This window comes from Gossypium hirsutum, chromosome A04 (assembly GCF_007990345.1).
Source record: "Gossypium hirsutum isolate 1008001.06 chromosome A04, Gossypium_hirsutum_v2.1, whole genome shotgun sequence".
Taxonomy (NCBI): Eukaryota; Viridiplantae; Streptophyta; class Magnoliopsida; order Malvales; family Malvaceae; genus Gossypium; species Gossypium hirsutum.
Genome location: NC_053427.1, coordinates 15,203,915 through 15,222,690, shown reverse-complemented (window position 1 = coordinate 15,222,690; position 18,776 = coordinate 15,203,915). Strand labels below are relative to the sequence as shown.

At 33.8% G+C, this 18,776-nt stretch overlaps 3 protein-coding genes across 3 annotated transcripts; 2 read left to right on the top strand and 1 right to left on the bottom strand.

Annotated features, from left to right (window-relative positions):
* Positions 1 to 876: 876 nt before the first annotated feature.
* LOC107948494 (transcriptional regulator ATRX homolog) lies at positions 877 to 4,618 on the top strand. Its single transcript, XM_016883056.2, is given in 9 exon segments — positions 877 to 1,443; positions 1,564 to 1,686; positions 1,770 to 1,785; positions 1,788 to 1,839; positions 2,995 to 3,037; positions 3,154 to 3,199; positions 3,296 to 3,351; positions 3,441 to 3,543; positions 4,358 to 4,618. Coding segments are annotated over 9 exon segments (783 nt in total). The 5' UTR covers positions 877 to 1,119; the 3' UTR covers positions 4,378 to 4,618.
* A 3,629-nt stretch (positions 4,619 to 8,247) lies between these two features.
* LOC107947876 (peroxisomal 2,4-dienoyl-CoA reductase [(3E)-enoyl-CoA-producing]) lies at positions 8,248 to 10,416 on the bottom strand. Its single transcript, XM_016882382.2, has 4 exons — positions 10,208 to 10,416; positions 9,017 to 9,176; positions 8,748 to 8,917; positions 8,248 to 8,658 (listed from the first exon to the last, which is right to left on the bottom strand). The coding sequence occupies exons 1-4, from the start codon at positions 10,400 to 10,402 to the stop codon at positions 8,410 to 8,412; spliced, it is 774 nt and encodes a 257-aa protein (XP_016737871.2). The 5' UTR covers positions 10,403 to 10,416; the 3' UTR covers positions 8,248 to 8,409.
* Positions 10,417 to 12,936: 2,520 nt separating this feature from the next.
* On the top strand, positions 12,937 to 13,827 carry LOC121228052 (uncharacterized). The gene is made up of 3 exons (XM_041111179.1): positions 12,937 to 13,164; positions 13,228 to 13,548; positions 13,633 to 13,827. The coding sequence occupies exons 1-3, from the start codon at positions 12,937 to 12,939 to the stop codon at positions 13,825 to 13,827; spliced, it is 744 nt and encodes a 247-aa protein (XP_040967113.1).
* Positions 13,828 to 18,776: the final 4,949 nt, after the last annotated feature.

Genomic DNA, 18,776 nt, shown 5'->3' with positions numbered 1-18,776 from the left:
ACTTAAATCTTGAAATTGAAAAGGATAAATATAAAAAATACGCATGAACTTCAATCCAATGTGTAATATCATACATAAATTTTGATTTTGTGCGATTTTAAGCATAAAAGTTTGATTTGATCCAAATTTATAAAATCACTAATTATATTATTGAATTATAAACATTTCATGTTGACATGTTGCATACTCAAACAATTATATTAATTTGATATGAAAATAAATGAATATTTTCATTTCTTTAAATGTGTACAATTAATCAAAATAAAAGTTTCATGTATACGTATAAACCACAATTCAAGTTTCATGTGTATAATTACATCAAATTAAAATTCATGTATCAAATTGCATATTGAATCAAAAGTTCTTTGATATATTTATCCCAATTTGAAAGTATAAAAATTAAAATGAATCAAATTAGACTACATGAACTATTTTTGTATTTTTTGAAAAATTAAAATGCTCAATGATATTATTCTTTTTTTTATAAATTTTAAAAAATATAAATTTAAAATATTATAAATATAAATTTAAAATTAGAAATTTAATATGTAAGAGATTAATTGCTTACATTAGATAATTTTAACTTAATAATTAACTACAGCCATTTAATTATTTGTTTTCTTATTAAAATACACGATATTTTTTTTTCAGAGTACTTGATTTTTTTTATTTATAAAAACTATTATAAATAAATAGTAATAATAAATATTTTATAAAATTATTTAACTAATAATTTTTAACAAATAAAATAAAAAAACTTTTAACAGAGCAAAACGGTATAGTTTTATTTAAAATGAAATAATTTTGGTCCACAAAAAGTTAAGAATAACTCCACAAAAAAATTATTTAAACGATGAAGAGAAAGAAAAGTAGGCAACTTTAAGTCATGGACATTTAAACGATGCCGTTAGGTCCCGTAACGTGTGGTTGGTTAGGGCTTGGAGGGGCCCGTCTTCAACCATTTTCTGATTGTCACAAGCTAAAAACCCGAGCAGCTGCTCGGAGGGATTTTTTACATTTATTCTGCGCCGAAACAATTGGAAAATCCCAATCCCTTTTCTGTATATTTTCTTTGGGGGCAGAAAGGCAGAAACTTGTTTGTTCTCTTGAAGATTAAGCATGCCATCTGAGGACTCGAAGTCAGTGAAAAAGGAGGAACCCGAAGAGGATAATGAGGACCTCAAAAGCCTGAGTTCGATGGGGGAGAATCGTAAGAAGAAACCCTCGAGTAATAGCAACAATGCTGCTATTTCTAACTCGAAATTGCGTCCCAAAGAAGCCAAAGTGAAGAAAGAAGAGCCGGTAGAGACTGATGATGAAGACGAAAAACCCATCTCTAAAAGGAGCTCCGCTACTAAAGCGACCAAGCCCAAGAAGGAAGAGAGCGACGATGAAGACGAAAAACCAATCTCCAAAAGGAGCTCCGCTACTAAAGCAGATAAGGTTTTTGGAATTCCTTTTCTGCTTTCTCTTTGTCAAAAAAGTCTTCTGTTCTGTTCTGTATTTGTAGGAAAAAAAAAGATAATGTGTTTGGTATTTTTGTTTCCGCTATAAATTTTGAAGGAAAAAGAAATGAAGAAAAAGAAGAAAAAGGGGGAAGAAAAGAAAGCGGCTGCTGGGAAGGAAGTGAAGCGGGAGAAGAAGGTTTATGATTTGCCCGGTCAGAAGAGGGATCCTCCTGAGGAGGTACCTGGACTTAAGCATTTTTTTGGGGGATTTATTTTCCTAATTTTGAGTAATTTATCATTGTTTTCACTGTTGAATTTCAGAGGGATCCACTGCGGATATTTATGAAACAATGTACCAGCAAATTCCCCATAGTGAAATGGCACAATTCTGGTAAGACATAATTCCCCAAGTCCTGCATTAACTTTTTATGGATAATGTAGTTCATTTCTATGGCGTGTTGTAGTTAAACTGTAATGTATGCAATATAAGGATTGTGAATGCTTAGAAGTCATTTTATCCACTGTTTGTGCTGTGATCTCATTAATTTGAGAACTGAAAGCTGTGTCTGCTACTTTCCTTGGGGGCAGTATGTGCTTGAATACTGTGATAGCTGTGCCTTAACAAAGACTGGTGCAGTTAAGAATGGTGAATAAACAAAATCTTGACCAGAATTGGGGTGTCAAGGTTGTCATTTGGGTTACTATATTTCCATCGGTCAGTCGGGTTTATTCATAGAAGTAATGCAAAAATTTGCCCAAATAGAGTTGATGCAACTTAAAGTGTGTATCTTTAGGTTTTGGTTCTATTGATAGTTTTTCGTTTTCTTTTGTAATTCCTATTTCTGCCTCTCAAGTCCCAACTCCCAAGTGACGAATTTTCTTTTGTAATAGGCAGAAATTTTCTAATTTGTTCTCTTTAATTCCCGCAATGGGGCAAGCCTTGCCCCAAATATTTTACTTTGTTGCAATGAACTCACAATCTGAAAGAAAATTGATTGTGCATCTGAAACTGAAACAGCTAATATTGTGCCAAATGGTCTGTGATCCTTCTTTGTACAATGCAAGAAAGCTTTCTTCAGAATCTCTTGCTGAGTGTCATAATTTGCTGATTCGTACCTCAATATTTGGCTCTTCAATTTTATATGTTGCTACATTTAGACTTTTCTTCTTCTTGGATGGAAGAATGATACTGCAATATGTTGCTACATTGATGATGAAAATTTTTGTCTCATTTATTTGGTTCTTGTGATCAGTGTCATCTCTTTATACCCATTCCATTTGATCAACTCATATCAATATAGTGCGCGGTTGATTAAACTGATTTTACACACACAAATGAAAAGAAAAAAAATCCTTTGCATATATAATGTCCTTTCCCTTCTTTCACTTTCATATTTGTTTGTTTTACTCTTCCTTTTATAAATCAGATTATTTTTAATAGTTCTTTGTTTATTTTTTATTATGAGTTTCTATTTTCATTTCATCTTGAGCTTTCTGTTTTCTCACAGTAAAGATTTTTAAGTTTACATATTTATAATTTTTTCAGTGAATATACACCAAGGCTTATAAAGAAATTAGAGGGTATCAGGGTAATCTCTACCTGTAACTTTGAACTTTTTACTGGTGTAACTAAAATTGCGGTGGACGTGTCAATTTCTTTCTGCTAACTATGGACCTTTGGCTTCATTATTTATCCCTGCATTAGGTCAAAAGAGTTGCAGCTGGCTTGTTGCATTCAACATGCATTGATGGTAATTTGAAATGATTTCTCTTATGGTCAATCAATTTTTATGACCTTATTACTGGACATATTCCAAACTTTTGTTTTCAGATCTTAATTTGTCTAGGTATTGCAGAAACTGGGTCTTTGTTTGTGTTTGGGGATAAAGTGGTAGCTAATCTTGTAAGTTCTAAACCTGTCAGTTTTAACATCACCTAATGTTTCTAATCATATGGCATTTTGAGTGATGTTATCTTAATGAAAATATTTAGGGATTTGGGGAGGCCAAGAATGCAACCATGCCATCCATGATCAATACATTGCCATATTCAGAAGAAGTTGCATGTGGTGGCTACCACACTTGTGTTGTAACAAGTAATTCTCTTATCTTCATTATTAAATGTTTTTGCATGTTTTTATTTATATGACTCACGATTTGGAGCCATCATTTGTTGCAATTCTCATGTTAGATAGATAGAACCTAGACTATCTTACCATGCTCTTATTATTTCCTACTCAGGATAAATCCTCTACAGAAAGTTTAAAGGTTAACTTTCAAAAGGAAGTCAGACTAGAAATACAAAGCAAACATTTTTGTTGTTTGAAAATCTTAAATCGATGTATCTTTTAAAAATTTCATGCTTCAATAAATTATGAATATTCTCAATGATTATATAGGTTAGAATGAGTAAAGACCTAGACGAATAGAAAATGATATGTCTATAATCAATGACAGGAATTGTAGGAAAATATGGTTTCATTTATGGACTTATGTCTGAATTGTGTTCCAGTGCTTGAAAATTAAGTGCAAGTTGATGTGAATGATAATGTCCTGGAGATCATATGGGAAGATAATAATTAAAACATGGAGGTTAAAAGGATGATAAGGAGAAGGAAGAGTTGGACTTTAAGGGTAAAAATGTGTCAAATCTAGTGAGGTTTGTCATGACATCTCCTTTAACCTTCATTTGACCGTTTTTGTCTTTTTCATATATGCTACTTATTTTCTTTTTGAGGCATTTACAAGTCCATCAACATGAAACTAGACTTATGCCTGTCACTTATTTACAGCGACAGTAGAATTTACGATTAGCCTAGCATCAGTTTTTTTATAATGGGTTTACTTTTTACTGATTTCACTTTCATTACAGTAGATGGTATAGCTAATTTCCTTGTTTTGCTCAGTCAGGTGACCGAGATTCCGTTTAACAATTTTTTTTATTGCTGGAACAAGTCTTAACCAAGATCAAGATCAAAGTACTTCACTAAGTTATATATACAGGCATTGCAATGAGAGGTGATGATGATTTGGCATTATATTCTCACCAGGATGAATTTTGTTTTAGAAATTGTAATACTTTGTGTGTCTCTATGTATGTGTGTGTTTTTATGTATTAAATTACATATTGAATCAATGTTTATGTATTAAATTTAAATTCATTAATTTTTATATTTAGTTTTGAAGTTTAAATTTTAATGGAAAATTTAATTTAATTAATATTTTTATTTATCCTTAAAAGTATATAGTTTAAAGTTCAAATTTCAAAAATTAAACATAATATAATATTTAACATAAAAATAAATATTATTTAATTAAAATAAAATAATTTTTTTAAAGATCATGATTTTTAGCGGCGTTTTTTGGAAAAGTGCCGCTAAAGATTAGGACCTTTAGCGGCGTTTTTTGGAAAAGCGCTGCTAAAGACCAGGACCTTTAGCGGCGTTTGTAAAAAATGCGCCGTTAAATGTCATGATCTTTAGCGGTGTTTTTTTCTAAAAAACGTCACTAGTTTTTGTGGCTGTGTATATAGTGACGTTCCCAAGCGCCGCTAAAAATATTAGTGGCGCATAAAAACGCCGCTAAAGGCAAAAAAGAACGCCGCTAAAAGTCTGTTTTCCTGTAGTGCTATCACTACAAAGCACTTTGATTTTCTTACTAAACAAATTCTCAACCTCATTTTTAAAACGTTTAAACATAACAAAGGTCTTGTCTTTACTTCTCACGAGATACACATAAGTAATTTAGAGAAATCGACTATAAAAGTGATAAAATATCATTTTCACCTATTATTAGTGTTCCATTTAATTCACAAATATTGGAATAAATTAAATCTAACACTTGTGAATTCTTTTCACACTTATTAGGAAATAGCTTCTTGGTAATTTTTGACTGAATACAAATTTCACATTTATTCTCAAACTCATCATTCTTAGATTTAAATAACCATTCTTTTGCATATATTATAAAGTTTTAAAACTAAAATGTACAAAACGCGCATGCCACAAAGGATAAGATTCAACAATATAAAAAGAAGAATTAACTTTATTCATATCAATGCTCAACTTGAACATACCCTCATTACACTATCCTTTTCCTACATATATATCACCTTTAAGCAAGACAAGCTTACCAGATTCCAAGATAATCTTTAACCCATTGTTACATAAAATACTTGCAAACACTAAATTCTTTCTCACATTGGAAACATGCAACACATTAGTCAAAGTCAGTTTCTTCCCAAATGTGAAGCTGAGTTCCACTATCCCTTAACTGAGCACCTTAACTGATTGATAGTTGCCCATAAGCACTTTATGATTTGCCACTAGTTCATAACTCTTGAATTCTTGTCGGTCATTACACACATGGACAGTAGCTCCGTAGTCGAGCCATCAATTACAAGACTTATCATTCATGGCTATGTTGAGTTCAGTAATCCTACCAATCTCCAAATTTTTTATCCCTTCCAAAATCATGGCCATTAAGTCAATGCTCTCCACCATATTGGCTTTGAAAGTTGTGGCATCTTGCTTCTTTTTTAGAAGTCTGCAATCCTTAATATAGTGTCATTTCTTATTACAATTATAACAATTGCGAGTTTTTTCTCTTCTTCTCTTGCACGTCCTTGGTCTCGGATGTGACCTTTCGCTTACCATTTCGAGAGTTCTTGGACTCGTTCACATGGTTCACTTTAGAACTTTGGGGAAGATACATCGTATCACGTTTCTGAGTTTCCTCTTCAATACGCAAATGCCTAAGTATTTTCTCCATATTGAAGTCCTCTGCCATATGCAAAAGTTTCTTCCGATAATTGGTCCAAGACGAGGGTAACTTCAAGATGATAGCCCTAACTTGTAACAATTTTGGAATAACAACTTTCAAATCACGAAGCCTGCTTACAAAGACTTGTAATTCATGGACTTGATCCATGACCGGGATACTATCGAGTATTTTGAATTCGAAATACTTCATCATAAAAAAATTATCAGTACCTTGTCAATTGGTGTTGTATTTCTCTTCAAGAGCTTTCCAAATTTCCACCGAGGATTGCATCGACATGTAAAGATCATACAATCAATCAGACAAGTTGTTGAGGACATATCTTTAACATGTGAAATTGTCTTCTTCGCGCTTCTTTTTGACTTCAGCTACTTTTACAATTTCCTTGAAATTTACATTGGGGGCGAGATCCTCTACGGGTTATAGGTTTGGATCTAGAACGTACGCCACATTTAAGACAGTAAGAAGGAACATCTTATCCTTCCAACGATTAAAGTTTGAACCATCAAATCAGTCAAGTTTCACAAACTCTTAGTTTATCACTTTGAACGCGGTGTTAGCCTCCGTCGCCATCTCCAAAATTAGTTCCCTTTGATTGTTGGATATTTGAGTGGAGACGATAGAATCAGAGACTTATATGGAAATAAACAATGCACTTCGAGTCGTAGATGACACTTTCCAAAGAGAACTATTTTGCCCCACACAAAGTTGATAGAGGGTTAAGAAAAAGGTCCTCTCGAGATACAACGAAGTTTTGAATTTCCTTTGAATAGCAAAATCGAGAAATTCCCTAACTCTTACTCTAGTTTTTGAAAATAAGATTGATTGTAATTGTATATTTTGTGAGCACAATAATGCCTCTATTTATATGCACTCAATGAATACAATTTTGAAGAGCTACAACCCTTCATATTGGACATCTTTCTTAAAAGAAACATGTCTCATGGAAATGTATCAATTGGATGATAAATCATTATTTTTAATTTGAATAGTACTTATGAATAATTAAATTTGTAAGATGATAAATCATCACTTTTAATTTGAATAGTGCTAATGAATAATTAATTTGCAATCTATAATTTTCAACACAAGAAAGAGTGGTGGTCTCTTTTAATCGAGATATACAAAGTAGAGAAACAGTTTAAGTTAAACGACGACAGAAGTATAAGACGAGGCAAATGTTTCGAGAGAAGGAACTACCCAACAAAGAGACTAATTAAGAATCGACTGAGGTAAGACAGTTTTGAGACGAGTAACACCAATATCATTCTGAGGATGCGACGAAAGCCTCTTGAGAATAAGGGGAAGAATGTAATGGGCTACGAATTAAAAGCCATGAGCATTGCGTACAAAATCATAGAGATCAATTGATCAAGTGAAACCTATTTAACTCACATGAATTGGTCTGATTCATGGAACACATACAGGAACCCATCTACTTGAAGCCTTAGTAACCTAATGAGACACTCCAATAAAACTAGAGTTACCATGGTGAATATTTTGTAGCCTAAAGGATAATATTATATAGTATTTAAATCTCTTGACACTCATCTTGTAGAAAGGTTTTAATCTCAATCATCAATGTAATTTAAATTGTACCACTGGATCTGGGAAAACTCAACTATAAATAGAGATCTTCCTCCTCATTTATAATCATCCCATTATTGAGTAATACAACATATTTGAGAGCATTTAATCAAACACTTTTGTAAATAGTTTTCTTGTGGCTTTTATGTATGGTTGTTGTTTCTTTGTCTTTGAGTTTGCTTTCGCTTTATTTTGGTGCCTTAGATAATTTCTTTTGTAAATTCTCATCTTTCAAGAGTTGGACTAGCTCAGGTGAATTTCAAGCTAAATTTTTACCTAAGGCAACGCAATTTGGAAAGTTAAAGTTCTAGCCCCGTGATACAAGCATCTGGATATGTTGAGCTTAGGCATATTGAAGCTAATATTGAAAAAAGAAAGAAAGAAAAGAAATTGAACTTTCATATAGAATTGATTATTTTACGGGCAAGAAAAAATGGATTATATGCACTGAAATGTTCCCAACTGAAATTTAAATATGAAATATCCATAAAGGAAAAAAAATGATGCAGTTTATAATACATCATTCCATTAATATGCGAATTAAGATTCAGTTCTAAGGTATATAATTTGTAGAGGTACTGGTAAATGACAATAAGCTAGAATAGGGAACAAAGTAACTCACCAGCATCAGAAACAAGGTAGAGAGCTGCCATAGCAATATCCCATTTTTCCCCTATCTTATACGGAGGCATGACCTCTCGAGTTTTGCTTTTAATCTCATCCGGTACTAGTTTACTCATGCCAGGAGTATCACCAATAGGACCTGGGGCGATACCATTGACTCTAATATCATAGTCAGTTCCCCACTCAAGTGCCAAGTTTCTAGTAATGCTATCAACGGCTGCCTAACATAATGAAACTCTAGAAATAAGCAAAAATGAAGAGTAAAACCTTGGCTGCAGAGACATTGGAGGAAGAAGTTTATATGACAAACCTTGGCTGCGGCGACATGTATTTGGTACCAAGAAGCTGTATAGTGTAAAGTAGCAGTAATATTCAAAATTGATCCACCCCTAGATGAGTTCCTTCCATGTCCTCCCTTTTTGAGATACTTGAGTGTTTCATGGCACATTGTAAATGTGCCGACTGAATCAATATCTATAACTGGATGTGCAGGTAAGAACAAATACATTTAGCTAAGTTGTTTACAATATGATCAGAACCGAAATAACCTTGTGGGCATTGCAAACCTTATCAAATTACCGGTTCTAAACCCATTAGGGGATAAATCCTCAGCAGACACAAGAAAATTGCCAGCAGCTGCATTCACAAGAATGTCGAGGCAGCCAAAATTCTTGACAGTTGATTCAACCACTCTTCTTGCGTCTTCCTGCTTGCGAACGTCCCCCTCGTAGCCAACAGCCTTCACAAAAAATTGAAAGTAAAATGAAATGTCTGTAACATTCAGCAGAAAGTACAAAACCAGCATGCAAACATTTACTGGATCAATAACAAAAAACAAAGCAGCAAGCTACTGATTCAATTGAATGCTTGTATCATCAGAAACTTGGAGGTGCAACAAACTGAGAACTGAGCATCCAAAGAATTGTGCAGTGCGTTAAGTTTATATATCTCGTCATAAGCCTTATCTTCTGATTCATATTTTTTTTCTTCTTCCATTATTAATCATACTGGTGAACAATCTGTCTTTTCAGGAACCAAACAAGTACAATTTGACCGGCTCTTAAACTACAACGAAATCAACAGAGCATGTAACACTGAAAAAGACAAACAATTGGTATCAGGAATCAATTAACTAATTAAAACTAATTGTGTATGTGTATATATTATGCATGTGAAAGTTTCACATTATGTATTGAAGCTGATTTATACGTAACATGTGATTGAAGAATGGAAAAGGAAAAAGAATTGATGGGGCGAATACAAAGTACAAACAAAGATGGCATAGTTTTTGACAATTCCTGGCTTCTAACTCTATGCATATGACATCATATAAGATGATCTTGTACAATATGTGGTGTTTGGTTTTTTCCAATAATTCATACTATTTTCTTTTTATAGATGACACATACCTAGGAGAATTAATTGATGACTTATAAGCAACAAGACAAAACAAAATTAAAAATTTAAGATAAATGAACTAAGTCCCAAGGAAAAAGGACACTAATTTGAAAATCAGGAGCTCAAATTGGTTTTCATGGGATCAGATAAGACCACTTCCCACATTGGAACTGAAGATCATATATTTGGGGGAAAAGAGATTAATTGAATTCAGAGGAAAAGAACATGGATCGAGTCTTGGGTTGCATGTAAATCATAAATATAATGAATCCAGAGCTATTGATTCATGCAATTCTCATAAATATAATAAAATAAAAGAGACCGAAGTGAATTGAGATTGGAGAAAATAGAGGAATGGTGATGAGAATATACATTAATTCCAAGGGAGTGAAGAGAAGAGACAGCAGCATCAAGGACTTGTTTGCGTCGACCCATTATGGCTACTGAAGCTCCATGTTTCCCAAATTGTGTTGAAATCTCAAAACCAATGCCCGACCCTTCTCCTGTGATCAAACAAACCTTTCCTTTCACTACATCTGCCTTGTATGGTGACTCCTCCTTTGCCATTTCCCGGCCTTCTCTATATCTCAGTTCTTTCTTTCTTTCTCTTTCTCAATGTTTCAATCCAAACCAAACAATGGAAAGTTAAAACCCCAGTTTCTATTTCGAGAACAAACACTAACAACCCAAAATTTGAAAAAAGTCACTAATAAATTTTAAATAAATCATTAATATTTTTATAACATTAATAAGTTTTGGTTTCATTGAAAGTTGATGTCGAAATTTTCGATGTGGGTACTTTGAGTATTATTTGCATTGTTGTTGATAAACTTGATTGATTGAGTTATTGAATGATCATTTTAGGCTTCGGAACTTCTTTTCATTATCACTACTTTGAAATCGTCACAAGTGCGTATCAGAAACCTTAGATTTTGCAAGTTTTGTCGCCGGAAATGGTGGCTGTCAACGCCTCACAGCCAGGCATACGGGAATGTGACTAGGCCGTGAACTCCACACAGGCGTGTGGTAGGTCGTGTGAACGAACGTGTAAATCACTTTTTATCAAATTAATACCACACAGGCATGCGTTTAGGCTGTGTGTGACCATTTTAGTGCAGGGTTCACATGGCCAAGGACATAGGCGTGTGCTTAGGCCGTGTAACTCACTGTTTAAGGTATAAAACCACACGGTCACGGACTGTGCCCAGGTCGTGTAACTCACTGTTTGTGCTTCAAAACCACACGAGCAAGGCACAAGGGCATATGCCTAGGCCGTGTGGTAGGATATTGGATCCGAAAACTATTTTTGAGGCTGAGAAGGACGCTAAACTCTGATATTAGTTTCCTTGATATGCGAATGACCGAATTTGCTTATACGGGACTGACCTATGAATCACATACTTGAATATGCACTATAACATCACTCTATTATTGAACTATTTTATTAATTATGTACTGTATCAAAATTGCTAAACTTGTGATACGAATTATTGTATTCTGCATTAACATGTGGTGGGAGATTGTGAAGAAGAAGGAGAGTCTATATTGAAACCGTGTCCATGCCACAATAAGCATCACTTTGATTTTGGCACTTGTTGCACATTGAACTAGCAGCTAAGCTGCATTTCTATGAAAGTGTCATTGAACACTTTAAAGGTGTGCAGGGATGGATGGGTATTAAATGTCCATAGTGGTGTGTTGGGATGACCGAAGTTGGTGTGTAGAGGATGAAAATAGGAACATTGCATCTGAATTTTATCTAAGCTATGTCTGAACTGGAATAATACATGTATTCATATGCAACATCTCTGTTCTGAACCTAGATCAAATATGCTTCTAAGATGAACTGAATCTCTGAATTGGAAATTCTCTATGAGTCACAGTTGTTGAGTTACATTGCTTTTTACGCACTAAGTTTATAACTCACCTTGTTTTTTTCGGGTTTCAAGTGGTAATTAGTCTAGATCGGGTCGGTGTTGCCGAAGCTCGGTCAAACACTTGTTGATAATCTGTTAGCATTATTATTAGGAATATTTGTTTTAGGATGTTATGGATTTATGAAGATTAGGCTTTTTTAAAAAAATAACCCAAAAATTTAATTAATTATCAAAATGACCCATTTTTTTAATTAAACACAAAAATGACCTAAAATCTACAGTAAAAGTTGGTGGAGCCACGTCAGCAACCAGGAAAAAAATTAATTTTTTGGTGGAGCCATGTAAAATGGCGCCACCTGTATAAATACAACGGAAATACTGTAATTTTTGAAAATATGGGGGACTTTAAAAAAATTTCCATTTTCTGGTGGAGCCAATTCATTTGGCGCCACCAGATTCGCCTGACACCCTGTTACAGTTTTTTTTTTTACTTTTTATTAACTTTTGTCTTTATCCTTATTTATTTTATTTAATTTTTTATTATTAAATTTAAAAAATTTGAAATGTTTATTTGAAATGTTTTATAATATATATTTTTAAAAATTTTAAATATATTTTTTTGAAAATATTTTTTAAAATTTTAAATATTATTTTTTAAGTATCAAATATATATTTTTAATAATATAAAACATTTAAATACTTTATAAATTTATTATTAGTTTTATAATATTTTAAATTTATATTTTAAATTTTAAATATTTTTTAATTTTTTATAATATTTTAAATTATGATTTTTAAATTATTTAAAATATATTATTTTTAAAGATATGACCTTTCAAATTTATTATTTGTTTTATAATATTTTAAATATATATTTTAAATATTTTTAAAATTTTAAATATAATTTTTATAAATTATTTATTTTAAAATTAATTTTAAAGATATTCAAACATTTTTTAAATTAAATTTAAAATTTTAAAAATTAATATTTTATTTGGTGGAGCTATTTAGAATGACTCCACCTCTTGGTTCTCTACCATATATAGAATGGTGAAATTGTTATGTTCAATAGGAGAGTTCAAAAAATCTACTCAAGATGAATAATGAGGTATTTTTGGTGTACGTTTTTTTTATGGTGAAATTATAGAAGGTGATATTGGTTGTGTATTTCAAGGTCGACAAAGAGTAGGTTTGCGATGCAAAAAAAATGTGAAGCTAGGAAAAATGAAAAGGAAGATCAGTGCCAAAATAGCTATCTGTTATGGAAGGGCAATGTCCAAATTATTTTACAAGTTTCCAGTCTCTACAGATCCGTTCAAATTTTGTGAGATGCAGCTGTTAGATAATGATGACTTCAGCATTATGATGGAAATATGGTGGTCAACTAGGAGTGAGAACCACCAACTAGTTGAATTATTTACCGAGTTAGCAGACTTAAAGCCTATTGAGAATGTTAGTCCAATAAGTTAACATCGCGAATTTGACTTTGATTTTAATGTTGGATGGAAAAACCAGTTAGAATGTAAAGGGACATTGCAGATACCCAAAAATCCTAATTATGGTGGGAGTTCGTATAACAACCCTACCATCGGTCCTCGTCTACAAATACATCTTGAGGTGATAATAAGCACAGAGGCAAATGTCAGAGAAATGACCGATAATGGTGAAGATTCTGATCAAGACGTTGAAGATTTTAGTGACCCTGATGTTGATGAGGTTTTGGACGATATCGATGATGAAGGCCCGAAGGAAGTTGAAGATGTTCACGACCCTTCATTCAGTAACTCGAATCATGGCACTATTTTACGAAATGGATCTGGGGGCGACATGTTGAACGTAAATCCAAATGCAACGCATGCATCCGAGTTTCCTTAGTACGCCGATATAGTACCTCCTTGTAGATTGGCGGTAAATTCACAGTTCAATGAGTTGTTCGTTGGGCAACAGTTCGAGAATAAGGCGGACTGTGTGTTTGCCATCAAACAATACAGCATGAAGTTGTTGATCGATTACAATGTTTTCAAATCTACACCGACATTATATGTTGGGGAATGTTGGAGAGCAGGTGATGGGTGTGGTTGGCGAGTTCGAGCTGTATTTATACAGAGGACTTAACAGTGACAAATACAAAAATTAGAAGGGCGTCATACATGTACTGTCACACGTATATCTCAAGACCACCGGAAATTGGATGTCAAAAGTATTTGCAACTGCATATGCCACTAGTGAATGATAGCCCAATCATTCCCATGTCAACATTGATTGCAAACATGCAAGCACAATTTCAGTACAGAGTGTCGTACTGGAAAGCGTGGTGGATGAAACAAATTGCTATACAACAATTGTACGGCGACTGGGATGAGTCATACAATGAACTTCAGGGTTGGATTTCAACGATGGTGGAGTACATCCTAGGAACTGTCGTGGACTTGCAAACATTGCCTTATAGAGGCTCTAATGGACAATTGGAACTGGGGAGAGGAGTTTTTTGTCGACTATCCTGGACTTTCGATCATGTGTTAGAGCCTTCCCCCACTGCGTGCAAGTTGATGGAACATGGCTTTATGGAAAACAAACACAGATACTTCTGATTGTGGTTGCACAAGACGGTAACGGACATGTACTACCGATCGCTTTTGCCATCATGGAGTCCAAGAACTCTAAATCGTGGGCATATTTCATTCGAAACTTGCAAAGACATGTTGTCAGGCAAGACAACATTTGCATTATCTTCGACAAATCAAAGGGTTTTGAAGCTACGATTTGACAATCCAAGGTTCTGTGGAGGTCTGTCTATTGTACTTGTCACATCGCTGTCAACTTCCACAATGAGTACAAGAACAAAGACTGGCGCAAACGAATGTGAACATGGGTAAAAATATCGTATTTAAATTCGTGCTTGTAATTATTTCGAGTCCGTTTCTTAATTCGAATGGTAACTTATTTTATCGGAATACATATGTAGGATACGAGCTGGAAGCACACTGTTTCAGACATAAGTTGGCGAGGTTAGAGACTGATATGGCGGGGTCCAATATTTCTCTCAAAAAATGGTTGGGTAGCATGGAGCCGTGGCAATGGGCTCAATATTTTGACAAGAGGTACCGGTATGTTTAAATGACAACTAACCTCGTTGAGGCCATTAACTCCGTCTTGAGGCGTACACGTCACTTACCAATTTCAACGATTTTTTTAGCCACATTTTATAGGCTAGCAACCTTAATGCCAAAAATGGGGTTGAAACAAGCAAAACAATTAGAGGCAGGACACATGTACGTCGAAAAAATTAGGGATGCCATGAAAGTGAACACTCAAAGGGCTAGGTCGATGAATGCAGAACTATATTCCCAAAATTTGGAAACTTTTCGAGTAACAGAGTATATCGGTCGTCGGTCGGGGATCCCGCCATGGTCCTACGGAGTTGATATCTAAAATAGGAGGTGTGTGTGCTGGATGTTCCAAACACTACGGTATCTATGTGCACATGTGGTTGCAACATGTGCTACCTACAGTTTGAATGTCGAATAATATATCAACGATGTGTACACTCTTGAACGTACATTGTGTATTTGGGGTGACGAGTTCCCCGTATTAAGGGATGTATCGACGTGGGAAGTGCAATCGCTTGCGTTCGAGATATTGCCAGATCGGTCACTATGTAGGAAAGTCAAAGGTAGACCGACAACAATGAGGATTCGGAACGACATGGATATAAGAGAACAAGTAGATCCAAAGCGTTGCACCATATGCAGAACAGTTGGCCACAGTCAGAGCAAATGTCCCTATGGAGACGTCTACACTGGTCAATCTTCACAGTCTGAAAGAAATTAAATGTTGTACCTGATGTTTGCATTTTATGATCTTTTAGAAATAAAGTTTGTATTATTTAGTGTTAAGCTTTTATTTAAAATTAACAGTTGCAACTTTAAATACTTTAAAAGATATTATAAATTATACAAAAAAAGACTAATATATAATTTGTGGAACCCTAAACCAATATGAAAAATCTTACATAACACTTGAAATTTATATAACTCAAAATTGGAAAGAACCGGGAGTGTAATTGTCGTTCGGGGTATAGCAGTTTACGGGCCTTTGTTGACGAGTTGGACGTTGGGGTGTACTATACACATCAGGAGGATTGGCAACTAGACCGAACGTGGCCTAAGAAAGGGTAGAGTACATGTTATTGCCAAACATATCAAATGATATTGGTGGTTGCTCTGGGTGAAATGAACTCGAACCGCCTATGTCTGGGTGATATGAACTCGAACCACCCATGTCCGGGTGATATGAACTTGAACCACCAATGTCCGAGTGATAGGAACTGCTCTACGACTCATCACAAAAAGCCTCAACCCATTCATCCGATATGTTCAAAGGTTGGTCCTCCGAGTCGAGCTCTGCCATATATTGATTTTCTAGCTCCCCCATAGGTTGATTTCCATGTCTATAGTCGTGACCCGGTACTATCATAAGTTGTCCACCATATAAATAAACGCACCATCGAGTCATGTACCACTACATGTATTCAGTCAAGAGACTGATGTCAAACATGTAAGAGTGCATCTCAGGCCACCGTCATACAGGGCATTCCATAATGTTACATAAGATTGATGTTCCACACTCCAATCTGTTGTATGTTTCCCCCTTATGGTCTTACCGTGAACATCAACAAATTATTGTGGTTCTATTAGCACAAATTGTCTACACCCAAATTGTCACATAACTCAATCACCGTTATACCACTTAACGGTTGAGAAGTTGAACACCGGCGTGTTAACACACCACATATGGGTTTCAACGTAAACCCACTGAGGAATAAGGGTTGCAATGTTCAGTGCAGAATACAGCATCCACAAGAATTGCACAATATAACATAATGAGTCAAGTCACATCACATACTGCAAGTGGATAAGTTAAATCAACGTTACTTAAACTATATAAATATATATTACTTTCTCTCCGACGTACGTCTCTATCATTTGGCAGTAAATGATTAAGGTTTGGCTCGCACCAATTCCTAGAGATATGGCCAATCTGAAACTGAAACAAACACGTTAGCAGTTAAACTTTGGAAAATATTATCCACACTTATGAGTCATTAAATGTTAAGTATAATTTTGTTTTTACCTATTTATAAGTGGAAACGAATATGGTTGGTGCTTAACAGCCGCCTAGAAACGGCATCTTATATAATGCGTAAGATTGTAGCAGACCCAGACAACCAGCTATGTTACTAACCCCATGTTTTGTTGCTCGGCAAAGCTTATAGTACAATGCGGCCAACACTAGTATAATTTTGTTTTTACCTATTTATAAGTGGAAACGAATATGGTTGGTGCTTAACAGCCGCCTAGAAACGGCATCTTATATAATGCGTAAGATTGTAGCAGACCCAGACAACCAGCTATGTTACTAACCCCATGTTTTGTTGCTCGGCAAAGCTTATAGTACAATGCGGCCAACACTACCGATCCACAGCTGTAACTACCGGCACGAGAAAAATCCTCCAATAGAGGCAAGTACTTTAAGTGGACCCTATTAGGCGTGTTGTTCGGCATAAGTAACCCCTCGATCAATTGCATAATATAGGCTCAAACAGCACACATCACCTCGTACTCAATAGTAGTGCTCGATAACTCCTTAAAATTTTCTCTCAACTATGCCAATGTCAAGCATGTGAAATTCTGTTCCCCATCGTTAAGGGATCGTCCAAGCAATCTGTGGCATAGTACTGAAGGTTCCAACACTTTCCTTCGACCCATGACCACGCACCGTCAACTCGTAACCCAAGTTGCATAGTGACGTCTTCCAATGTGACAGTGCACTCCTCGCACGGCATAATGAAGGTGTGGGTCTCCGTACACCATCGCTCAACCAAGGCGGATATTAAGTTCTCCCTCAGGTCAAACCTCCGGATCAATGCGACATCCCCAAATCCCGCCAACTATAAGTATGACATGATCCGCTCTTCCGGATCGTACTTGGGAAAATGAAACTGCGACCTCAAAACCCAATACCCATTCTGTATGGTAAATTTTTTATAAAAATATGATAAATCAATTATCTATATAATTTAAACATAAAATTATATATTAAAGACTAAAATTGAAAGGTTGAGAAAACAAAAATATCACACTTATACTATATCAACGTAACCATTCTAAGTATTTTTTATTTAAGTTAAATTAAATATTAATATGTTAATAATATATTAATAATAGAATGAAGATTTGTCATAAAATATTAATAATAACACGTAGAAATCAAATGTGATTATTATGTCCTAATCATAGTTAAGCATTAAAACTAAAGGCAACTATATAACTACAAAAATTAGACTTTTTTTTATAAAATTAACCTAAAAAGTTTAATATATTAAATTAAATAAGTAATAATATATTAATATATATTAATATATTAAGTATATTCTATACTCAACATTTTCTTTTAACATATTTAAAATTTTAATATATTTAAATTTTTTTAAGTTTTTTAAAATTTTAAATATATTTAAAAACCTTTTTTCTCTTTTCCTATTAAAAAATATATTAAATATATTAACATTTTAAAATATATATTTAAAAAATATATTGAATATATTAAAATTTTAAAATTGGTTATACTTAACATTTTTTTAATATATTTAATTTTTTTAAGTTTTTGAAATTTTTAAATATATTAAGAAAATATTTTTTTGTCTTTACCTATTAAAAATATATATTAAGTATATAAATTTATGAATGTGTACTAAAATTAAAAAATTAATATATAAATTTATGAATGTGTACTAAAATTAAAAAATTATAACTAACACGTAGAGATTAATTTCATGCAAGAAAATAGTTAAAAAGGAATAATAATAATTAAATAGATATCAGTTTCCTGCAATCAAAACATGTTGAGCAAAGTAGTGCTTTGCAAGAAAAACGGAGAAACTAAAACGATTTTTTTAATTTATAATTAATTTTATTGTTTCGTTAATCTTCGATGAAGTGTTATTCGCATTTTCTCTAAAAGACATTTTGATATTTGCATAATATAAAAAAACATAAATAAAA

Excerpts from the sequence above, each read along its gene's own strand:
- LOC107947876 (XM_016882382.2), bottom strand. The coding sequence starts at position 10,402 with ATGGCAAAGGAGGAGTCACCATACAAGGCAGATGTAGTGAAAGGAAAG. Across the intron at positions 9,177-10,207 it reads TTCACTCCCTTGGAATTAAT|GCTGTTGGCTACGAGGGGGA; the intron begins GTATATTCTCAT and ends TTTTTTGTGAAG. Across the intron at positions 8,918-9,016 it reads CCCTAATGGGTTTAGAACCG|TTATAGATATTGATTCAGTC; the intron begins GTAATTTGATAA and ends CTGCACATCCAG.
- LOC121228052 (XM_041111179.1), top strand. The coding sequence starts at position 12,937 with ATGAAAAGGAAGATCAGTGCCAAAATAGCTATCTGTTATGGAAGGGCA. Across the intron at positions 13,165-13,227 it reads ACTTAAAGCCTATTGAGAAT|TTAGAATGTAAAGGGACATT; the intron begins GTTAGTCCAATA and ends TGGAAAAACCAG. Across the intron at positions 13,549-13,632 it reads CTGGGGGCGACATGTTGAAC|TTCAATGAGTTGTTCGTTGG; the intron begins GTAAATCCAAAT and ends GTAAATTCACAG.